An 11,703-nucleotide genomic window follows, 5' to 3' on the forward strand; every position below is an offset into this window, starting at 1 on the left:
CTAGTGTCATATATCAATGTTTGTTTCAGGCTAAAGTATTTTGATGCTTAACTTTGATATATAATTAGTGACTGACCAATAAAACAACTGATTGTTTACCGACTTTCCTATTCTTCACTAATTTATAAACCAATACAAAATGATTATTATTATTATTATTAATAATAATAATAATAATAATAATAATAATGATAATAATATCAAGCCTGGTGTTATTTGCAAAACATTTCTAATGCAACAAATTTAAAAGTCCCTTTAAAGAATAAAAATGGGATTTATAATCCCTAATGTAGTCTGATGCTTGATGAACAGTTTTAGCTATTATTTTTTATTAGTTTATAAACAGGTTACTGTTTTTAAAAACATATGATAGTAAGCAAGTTGTTAACAGTTAGTAAACTAACAAAAATGCCAGTTGACGTAAAAAAAAAAAAAACAGAGGAGCAAAACCCGTCTTGGATGTGTTCTGCTAAAAGAATAGTAAGAAGGGAACGGCAAGAAGCCTCTCGTGTTTTGATAGTTCTGTTTGTTTTGTGTTTTGTGAGAACATAATAAAAGAAGAAGTGATACATCTGCTTTGTGTGTGTCCTGCTCCCCTGCTTGGTGAACTTCATCACAGATAGATAAAAATCCTTGTTTTCTGACAAACTCAGACACAAAAGTGCAAATATAAAATGTTTTTTTTTTATTTTTTTATTGTCGATCCAATAATATGAATCTACTCAAAGACAAAAAGTTTCTTAATAAACTAAATAAGCATGGTTATCTGAAAAATCACAAATTAAATGTTTGCGTTGCTAAAATTCTGAAATGTATTTAAAAAATAATGCTTCCACTTTACTAGCTTCCAAAAATAAGTTAGGCTCTTGTAGAAAACTTTCTAAAAGTTCCAAACTTCTATTCCAAGTTGTTTCTCACAGTTTTTTATACATAAAATAAACACTTATTTTGAGCACGGCCATCAAAAATGTAATTATTTCTAAAGCTGTAAAATATTTCCCTGCTTTTTCTTACTTGCAAATGCTAGCAGTTAGATGTACCTGATATACAAATTAGCCAGTAAATTCATGTATTAGTGGCACTTTTTAACATAATGAAGTACCATATGTTAGCATTTTTATGTACAAAGTAGCAAAGCAGATGAAAGCACACAATTACACACAAACAAAAAGGCAGGAGAAGGTAGAAAACTGACACATACGCACAGTCCAACTACAACATGTCCCTTCTTTAACTCTTGTTAAGTTTCACACGTAAGCCTTGCTTGTAGCTGTAGATCTGGCAGCAGAATATTTAGTAGAGTAGGGCTGGTTTTCCCGAGGGGGACAGCTGCAGCAGAGCAGACCTCCTCCAAGGATCAGAAGACCAGCAGCACCCCATCCAATGTACAATGAAGCGCCAAGCTCCCTTCTTTGGGCATCAGTGAGCAAAGGGTTGTAGAAGTCCCTGATGATGGTGTTGGCAGACCAGCAGACAGGGATCATGGTGAGGACTCCAGCAATGATGAAGATGATGCCTGAGACAATGCAGATCTTGGCTTTGGTGGATTCGTCTTCCACGCAGTTGGTGCACTTTCCTCCAACGACAGACAGCAGGAGAGCAAAAAGGGCCACCAAAAGAGCAATCACAACCAAGGCTCGGGCTGCCTGGAGATCCTGAGGGAGAGCCAGCATGGAGTCGTAGACCTTGCACTGCATCTGCCCGGTGCTCTGCACCACACAGTTCATCCAGAGTCCCTCCCAGATGGTCTGAGATGTCACAATGTTGCTGCCGATGAAAGCCGTCACCTTCCACATGGGCAGAGCACAGATGATAATAGTTCCAATCCATCCGATTATGGCTAGGGCAATGCCCAGAATCTGAATCCCAACAGATGCCATCAGAATGCTTTTCTGTTTTTTTGTCTTCTTCAATAACTCTGCTACAGAGGCTCTGGTACAGTAGGTGTGTTCTCAAAAATGTTCACTGCTGAGGTGTGAGCTGCTAGTTATATGCCTCTGTCTGGGGGAGGGGGAAGTTTTCTTATCTTTCAATCAGAAACTTGCTGTGAGGAAAGAAAACCAAACCCAACTGGTTTTCTTTTATGTTACACACAATGGGAGGATGGTAAGGGGAGACCTGAGACACATTGTATGAATTTACATCAAAATGAGTCACGGCAGCAGGAACACAAGAAACAGAAACAACCAATGCTGAAGCTAGTACTTGAACTATCACAGAATGACTAATACAAAAACATTGACACTGAAATGTAGGGCTACTGTCGGAATACTTTCAGTGAAACTGTCTATCGCTGTAACACAAATAAACTATATGCATACTTTTAATATAAAGATATTAAAATGCACTTCTGTCTGTATACCTAAAATGGCAGGTGAGGTCTTATTTTAAAGAGCTTTGTGACAGAAGTATTTAACAAAACAGAACCCAATAAAACACTTAATAGTATACATACTTCCAAATAAACTTCCATTTCTAAAAACAAATCTTTTATTTTAATAACTGCACTATTGTTTATCCTGTCCAATATTTCCCAGTATGTGAAAAGATTTCAAAATGTGATCCAATGTTTTGACAAACTTCTTCGGTAACTGGTTAGACTGGAAAACATGGAAACATAACGAAGCACCGAAACCCCACGGTGTGTCTGCTGCACAAACACGTCACAATGCACAGGGTCCAGAAAAGCTTCCTGATTACATCACTATCTTGCAACACTCATTAATAGATTATTATTATTATTATTATTTATTTCTTAGCAGACGCCCTTATCCAGGGCGACTTACAATTGTTGAAAGATATCACATTATACAGATATCACATTATTTTTACATACAATTACCCATTTATACAGTTGGGTTTTTACTGGAGCAATCTAGGTAAAGTACCTTGCTCAAGGGTACAACAGCAGTGTCCCCCACTGGGGATGGAACCCACAACCCTCCGGTCAAGAGTCCAGAGCCCTAACCACTACTCCACACTGCTCCCCCAAAGCCTTATAAAGCCATGTTTTATTTATTTATGTTAACTCTTATCCTTTCTGTGACAGGTCATTGGTACAGGTGTAAACTATAATGTATTTATTTTTGGAATAATATATTTCTACTTTATTATTTTTTTCTCCCTTGTTCACATTGATTTATATAATCACAGCACACTAATTATCACTATGATTTACGTGTGTTTTATGTATTGGATTTGTTGCGTTTATTTTATTTTATTTTTTTTTCACTAACTTAAACACGATATTTACCTGAATTCCATTCCACCTAATTGATTAATGCAGGGGTTCCCAAACTGTGACACAGTCCCGGGTGGGCCGTGGGATCAATGACATGTATTTTTTTTTTTTCTATTAATAGTGAAAAGCAGGCGCCGGTGGCAGCTGTAACTGTAGAAAAATTGTAGTGCTTCGGTCGGCCATGGTGTACTCGGCTCACCGCGCACCAGCGACCCCTGTGGTCTGGCCGGGCAGCTGCGGGCTTGCTTGTAAGCTGCACAGAGCTGCGTTGTCCTCCGACGCTGCAGCTCTGAGGTGGCTGTATGGCGAGCCTGCAGTGTGTAAAGAAGCGGGCGGTTAACGGCACACGCTTCGGAGGACAGCGTGTGTTCATCTTCGCGGTGAGCTGAGCCTAAAAATAATTGGACATTCTACATTGGGAGAAAATAATAAAAATAATTGGCGGCGACTAAATGATTTAAAAAAAAAATCAATGGATGCCTTTGGTGAATACGTTTTTGTGACTAATTAGCTATTAACAGTTAAAATATTGAGTACTTTGATGTATGTTTCAATATTAACTAAATCAGGTTATTAATCAAACTGATACATCTTGTTACATACCGGTAATTGATTTATTAAAATGTTTGGATATACTGCTGTTTTATTGATTACTGGCTCGTTCACAGTCGTCTTAAAATAACGCTGTTTTGTTGGAAAATAATAATAACGTTTTTTGACTGATTTAATTTTGGTGCAGGGGTTTATTTTCATAAGTTTTCTTTTGGTTAAGCGCACATCTGCCGATGAAAATAACAAAAACAATAAGCTGCGTAGTTTGAAATTTGAATGTTACGCCCCTGCTTGCTCTGCGGCGCTCAGCCAATATCGCGTCGTAGAAGCAAATGTATATTTCAGGGTCTTAAAACGACATTTTCCACAATTCTTTTCAACGTCCACATTTCAAACTACACAGATAGACACGGAGCATTTAGCTTATTTGCTTTTAAGCTACTGACTATCTCTGTTGAACCGAATACTGTTTTGTTTTTAGCCGTATTTTTATTTTCATCGGCAGACGCGCTCTGGATGCAAGCACAGTGCTGACATGTCGTTTCATAAAATTGTATTAAGCGAGGTTTCGGGTGAATATATAAAGAAAAAAGGCAGTGTATATTTTAGCACTAGTACAACAAGACCATGTACAGAATTAAAATGAATAAATAAAGAATAGTACATTTTTGTAACAATTTAATTGGTTTAAAAGCAAACAAGATTATCCATACACTAATGTTTACAGAAAATAAATATAAAAAGAGAATTTCGACAAAAGCTTCCTGGTTGAAAGTTGAAAGAGAAAACTGTTAACGTTTCTCTAGCGAGACTGGGTTGCAACTTTGCGTCAGCTGCAGAATCACTTATAACAACGTCTCACCCGAAAGAGGGAGCAGAAGGAGGTTAAGTGACTTGCTCAGGGTCACAGTGAGTCAGTGGCTGAGCTGGGATTTGAACCGGGAACCTTCTGGTTACAAGCCCTTTTCTTTAACCATTTTAACACATTTTTTTTTGGCCATCTGCCACCACTGATACACCCACACCCATTTTCGATCCTGTTGGACTATTGCTGTTTATTAATTGGTTCATCTAAGTCACTAAATGTTAGAATTCTATTGACATTCGATTGTGACAAGTTATGCATAATTCAGTCTGAAGTATGTAATAGAATGAAAGAAAAAGAGCTTTGACAAAAATAACAGTTTATTTACACTGTTAAAGACTTTTGACAAATAATCTTGCTAGAATCTTTTTACCACATAATTACATTCCAGAATATTAGCATGAATAACATGTCTACTACCACATCTTTTAAAAGTCTTCTGATATGATTGGATAATGAATTTAATCTTGCCAACCAAACTGTTGTATTGTGTTGACTTTAAAGATCTTTTTGAATTTCTAAAGATAAGTAAAAAAAATAAAATAAACAAAAACAAATGCAGATGTGAAGTACAAATATAATTGTATTTATTGTAATTTTATTTGTAACATTTCTAAATGACTCAAAATACAAAATATTTCTTTAAAAAGCTAAATGTACATGGGTAGCCAAACAATACAATTAATTAATTAGTAAAAAAAGAAAACACAGTGGTGAAATTCAAAATACAAATATTACAAATGTCCACTTGTATGCTGGGCTGTTGTAGAAGTTTGTTTGGTGAATTTGCTTCTAGAAATGAATGCCCTTGATTTACAAATTAGCTGGCAAAAGCTGTTAGTGGCGGCTGTTTTCTACCCAGAACAAATATCATATATTAGCAGTTCCTTGTTGTTCGCAGTAAAACAGGGAACATGGTAAAGGTATGTGAAAGGACAAAGCTGTGTACATAAAAAAACACACACAATGGCACTGTCTGTCTCAGACATACCTGAAACTTTTAAGCAGAAGTCCATTTACAAAATGTCAGTTCTTTAACTCTTGTTAAGTTTCACACGTAAGCCTTGCTTGTAGCTGTAGATCTGGCAGCAGAATATTTAGCAGCGTAGGCCTGGTTATCCCGAGGGGGACAGCTGCAGCAGAGCAGACCTCCTCCAAGGATCAGAAGACCGGCAGCACCCCATCCAATGTACAATGAAGCGCCAAGCTCCCTTCTTTGGGCATCAGTGAGCAAAGGGTTGTAGAAGTCCCTGATGATGGTGTTGGCAGACCAGCAGACAGGGATCATGGTGAGGACTCCAGCAATGATGAAGATGATGCCTGAGACAATGCAGATCTTGGCTTTGGTGGATTCGTCCTCCACGCAGTTGGTGCACTTTCCTCCAACGATGGACAGCAGGAGAGCAAAAATGGCCACCAAAAGAGAAATCACAACCAAGGCCCGGGCTGCCTGGAGATCCTGAGGGAGAGCCAGCAAGGAGTCGTAGATCTTGCACTGCATCTGCCCGGTGCTCTGCACCACACAGTTCATCCAGAGTCCCTCCCAGATGGTCTGAGATGTCACAATGTTGCTGCCGATGAAAGCCGTCACCTTCCACATGGGCAGAGCACAGATGACAATAGTTCCAATCCATCCGATTATGGCTAGGGCAATGCCCAGAATCTGAATCCCAACAGCAGCCATGGCTTTGTTTTTTGGTTTTCTTCTTTTGCTTCAAAAGCTCCAAAAACTCAGTATCAATGCTCTACTAATGGTGTTTCCCCAGAGAAGTGGCCTTAAAAGTGTTTACTGAAAAGGAGTGAGCTGGTAATTATATGCTACTCCTAGGGGTGGAGTTTTCTCATCGAAACTTGCTGCCAGTGAACATACTAGCCCAACTGGTTTTCTTCTATGCCTGTACACTGGGAGTGTAAAAAACAATACAGACATTGGATCCATTTATATATTCATACTTTTATGAGTGAACAGGATGATGCAACCTGAAAACCAAGAAGGGGTGTGGCTTCATCTTCCTTGACCATATATAGCAGCTTCCTGTTCAAGCATACTTGGGATAGTTAGATTTTGTCATTTGAATAGTAACTTTCTAAATCAAACACTTTGGCTATGCATTATAGTTTCAATCTTCACATACAAAAACAAACACACATTTAATGACATTTTCCAGTTGCTGTTGACTGCACTATAAATACAGTTAACCTCGGTTAACTCGACTGGTGGATAACTCAAATGGTCCCGAATTTTCACCATATAGAATATATGCATCCTGTCATTTATATTTTTTTAATTCAACACCACGTTTTACTCGTAACTCGACACTTATTACCGGTACCAAAGGGATCAAAATTGTTAAAAAGACTAGTGGATAACTCGACACTTGACTGAACTGTGGACTCGAAATAGATAGTTCATCATTGCACTGCACAATGAGTCAGAAACGAAAAAATAATTCTCGTTCAACTGGATTTAAAGCTGAGGTTATTCAGCATAACAAGCCTGTCAACAGAACTTTGAAAGCACGTGTTTTTGCATTTCGACCCCTTTAAGTAATACAACGTAACCAGTAGTCACATTAAAAAAGTTGAATCACGAACCGGACAGATTAGACAGAGAGTGTGTGGGTTGACACAGCGAGTACAACACCAGCAGAGTGCTAGATTAGTGCAGGAGAACAGTAATAAACATCATTAATATGAACTAATAAACCATGGAATAAAGTTCATGTGACTTGAGACCCACCTGTGCATCCGAGCCGTCATTACATGTTTACTAAAGAGTATTACACCAAGTTTGTACAGTACTGCACTTTAATTAATTCACTCACTGCAGCTCTTCCAACTCTTTTCTATAATATATATATATATATATACACACACACACACACAGACTTCAATGGGCGTGCAGCTCCCACAATCGCGCGCTTCAAATCAACTCTCAAGACCCATTGTTCTAATAGCTAATTGCTCTCTAAGACTGATATCTGTTATTAGCTGTTGTCTAGCTGTTGTTTTTCACTCCATCTTATTCGTATAATTCTGTTTGATACACAAGTTCCGTCGGATCTCACATGTACAGAATACCTTCTAACTACTGTAAGTCTAAACGTGCAGAAAGAGATTCTGGGGGAGGAACACCAAAACAACCTGGGACTGTGTGTCCTCTGTGTCATAAACATAAGAGGACACTCCTTGTCGTGATTCAAACAGGAGAAAGAAAACAAACAAGGCAAGTGTGTTTGTTCGTTCAGCTTCTTCAGTAACTAAACCTATTAAAAGGGAGGCAAAGGCTGCACAGCCTTTAAGACAAGCATTGCCAGAGAAGTGTCAACATGTGGTAATGCTTGAATGACTAGAATAGCAAATGTTTTAACCTTCAAGCTGCCAGGTGTTTTTTGGGTGTTTTTTATCCCTTAGAGCCTGATACAGCAGGGGAAGGAAAGTGAATGGTCCCATATTTGTAAATTACTTCAAAGCCCACACTGTCACATTTCCTTCTTTTTTCTCCCCAAACCTTTTTTTTTTACATACTCTCTCTCAAAACCAAAAAAAACCAAAACAAGAAGTTAATAACAAGTGCGGTAGAGAAAGACCTTTGCCAATCTAGCAAGCACAATACAGAACTAACTAACTTCCCCTGGTTGCCGAGCACCTGTGACTAGGAACTAAAATGGCAACAATAAGAAATAAAGATGCAAAGACATTGATAATCATCTAGGCACTCTAAAAAGCTGAAATCCTCGAACCAATTAGCCTATCCAAGCTTTAGATTTTACAATTAACCATATTTTGGCTTTGCTTAAAGGTGGGTTTACCATACTTGACTTCTCAATTTGTATCAGTCCTTTGCCTCGATCAACTAGGTGTTCCCCAACTTTCACTAAGCATTACAACACTTTGCTGCTGTGCTGTAACTGTAAGAGTACAGTACACCCAGCTTCATATAAGGGTGAAGAGCGTTTTGCTCGGATTCAAAGCAAGCCCAAGACCTGATCATTCAATCTGGACCTGGACTTGGAACCGGAAAATGCAATAATTTGAGATGAAAACAAATGGACCAAAGAGTAAACAAACAGCTGTAGGATGATATCTGCAGCTTTATTCACATCAACACTCTAAACATATTGCCCAATGAATTCTAACTGAGAGGAAAATATCATTGTGGAGACTTAATAATAATAACCTTTAAAAGCACATCTGCATGAAACATTTTTCCATTTTCCTGTATGAAAGCAGGGGAATGTTTTTCATGTGCCTGACATAATTAGTTCTCAGATAATTCTACAGTTTCCGTACTTAATAACCTGTTCATCAATACTCTGTTCATCAACATGTCTTCTTGGAAACCAAGTGTAAACTTATAGTGAACAAGCCCCTTTTGTATGTCTTAGACGCCTGCCTGCTATAAAGGTATAGGATATTATTAGATCAATACCAGGGAGGAATGCATGGGAGCAAATCCTATTAAATGTTGGCTTAATTACTATAGAGTCATTTTAATATGAGTTTTTTTTTCTTTTACGTGCCAAGTTATGATTCAAAATACAAAAACAAGTGGATTATCCTCTATCTTGAAACTAACAAACTCGATGATACTTAAAATGAGCACCAGGTGAAAGGATACAGTTAATGATTCATTTGAAGTGAAACCACTCATCCAAGACTGATCGCCGTGAAAAAAAAAGTCAACAATATAAAATTCTGTTGGCTGGGTGTTTTGGTAACCAAGTACAGACTAGCATACTGCTGCACCTGCTTTGTACTAACAAAGTCTCTGAATGGATTTTGTGCGCACCGACCAGTAGAATGTGATCTAGAGAGCCCTGGTCCTTTACACTGAGCTGCACAATGCTGGCACAGGATGGTCAACAAATAACTAACATTATTCATCTGAAAATAAAGATATGGTGCAAGTTTAAAACATTGGCTTTTCACAAACCATACTGCTCCACACTAAAAGACAATTGCAAGCTAACCCTTATAAAAGTTTACCATAGCAAAAGCATCGCAGAGTGTAAGAAAGCATGGTAAAGCATAGGCAAGCATTGTAAAGAATAGCGAGGTATGTCAAAGCATATAAAAAAATGGCAAACTATGGTATAACCATGGGAAAACTGAAAAAAATACCTTGCAAAATACCATGGTAAACTTTCATAAGGGAAACGATACTTTAGTAAATGCAATGACATTTTCAATCGTTTTCAATGTTGAAATGTGTTTACTTGTATAACTGAGTAAACGTGTGAAGGATCTGTTATTGGTCTCATGAAGTGGAGAGTGCTGTGCTGAGTTTCCCTATTTACACATTCATTTTGCATACAGTAGGTGTGAATGGCACTAGTTACAAGGTCCTGGGGTCATCCTGCTACCTGACCAATGAAAGCCTAACATCCCATAAAATTCTTGATTTTATTTTAAAACTAGAGGTATGATAAATGGTATGTTTTTACAGTGTTGATTACGTGTGATTTCACACAGCAACGCCCCAAAAAATATAACAATGTACTCATTTCTCTGCAGTAAACAGCAGTGCAGTGTAATGTACAGGGCTACACATGATCAGTGATACAAAAATAAATAAAAAATACACTGAATTCCAAGTCTGTCAAGGCAAAATTTAGACCAGAGGCAATGCTCAAGATTCAAGTTTCTGGGTTCATATTCCGAAATCCAGCGCATTCTAAAGAGACTGAGACAGTAAAGTAGACTTTTGAAGTGCGCAGGACCAGAGGACCTCCATACTCCACAATGCCTCAATTGTTTTGTGACTTTTTAAGAACACACAGATCTGTAATGTGAGGATCAGAAAGAACTGAAAACAAGTTACTTGATCTGGAGTCTGAACTTTGTGTCAGTACCTGGGGACCGTACTATTTTTCAATGTTTTTGTGGCTGCGAAGGAAGCATTCACTTTCATTGATTTATTTTTTTAGTTTTATACAAACATAATCTACAAACAATTTAATACCACGGCAGGCATCCAAAGAACCATAAACCCTAACCACCTGTCATACTACAGAAATCAGAAATCATTAGAAAGATTTTTTTTTTTTTTATGATTTAATGCAGCTGAATGTGTGAATTAGTTTTTGACGATAAATATATGATAGTTATAGCATTTCCCTTCACGCACCTAGAGCATTATAACATACATTTATATCTATATCCAAAATTCACAATTTATGAAAATGTGAAGATTTTTATATCCAGGCTAGTGATTTGGTGAAGTGCAAGTGTATACTGCACAGTACTGCATGGACCATGAAACTTTATTCATTGTGAAAGTAAGCTGGTCCTGGTACAGTTTTTTCATGCACAATTATTTGAACAACAAGTTAGACAACTTGGATCCATTACTACTGCTTATCTGAGGTTGCTGCCGACCACTTAGAAGAACATACTGCTGGCCCATTGCCTTGTCCTTTTGAAGCAACGAGTGCTAACTTTTAACAACGGTAGGAGATGACTGTGAGACACAGTTAAAGGGGCTTTTTTTATTACAGGGTAAGTATGTGCAGCCGTGTAAATCAGAACAGTACAGCAGAGTTTTTAAAGTGCTGGGAAGTTGATGCCAGAAGGCAGATGGTTCACCCAGTGTGCAATAACCCACAGTAGGTGCCAACAGACTGCACAGTAGTATATGGGTAATCATACCTTTCTTTGGCTCCCTGTATGATACCATTCAAAGAACAGTTCATCTAATATCTATCTACTGGTGTATCTACTTTGAGCCCCTCCTATAAGCAGTGCACACAATTAGCAGTCTGAATAACTACATACATTCAGCATTGAATAAACTCGAGGTAAAAAAACAAAACTTCCCTAAAGGGTTTATTTAAGTTATTTTTTTTAAAAATGACATTTTAATGCTCACCTTGCAAGTGGGGATGTTGTGAAGACTGGTCCTGTCCTGAAACAAAGTGTACTGATGTTGCTTTCTAGTTTTCCCCCAGACCCTTCCTTCTTTTTTGCAATAACCTGCGCAGGAGGGACATACAAAAAATAAAATGACGGCATACGGTAAATAAACCATGCAAGCTTTGTTCCC

At 37.8% G+C, this 11,703-nt stretch overlaps 2 protein-coding genes across 4 annotated transcripts in view; both read right to left on the reverse strand.

The window, feature by feature from the left end:
- The window catches only part of LOC117429107 (claudin-4-like), a 74,327-nt gene that overhangs the window by 17,523 nt on the left and 45,101 nt on the right, over positions 1-11,703 (reverse strand). For all 3 annotated transcript variants that reach the window (XM_058998092.1, XM_058998093.1, XM_058998094.1), the window contains exon 2: positions 11,530-11,633. In XM_058998092.1, the coding sequence (XP_058854075.1) occupies positions 11,530-11,633 (104 nt within the window). The remainder of the gene's footprint in view (positions 1-11,529; positions 11,634-11,703) is intronic.
- On the reverse strand, positions 663-6,464 carry LOC117429395 (claudin-4-like). The gene is made up of 2 exons (XM_034048821.3): positions 5,852-6,464; positions 663-1,887 (listed from the first exon to the last, which is right to left on the reverse strand). Exons 1-2 carry the CDS (start codon positions 6,340-6,342, stop codon positions 1,248-1,250), a joined length of 1,131 nt encoding a protein of 376 aa, XP_033904712.2. The 5' UTR covers positions 6,343-6,464; the 3' UTR covers positions 663-1,247.

Source organism: Acipenser ruthenus, chromosome 24, assembly GCF_902713425.1.
Source record: "Acipenser ruthenus chromosome 24, fAciRut3.2 maternal haplotype, whole genome shotgun sequence".
Classification (NCBI taxonomy): Eukaryota; Metazoa; Chordata; class Actinopteri; order Acipenseriformes; family Acipenseridae; genus Acipenser; species Acipenser ruthenus.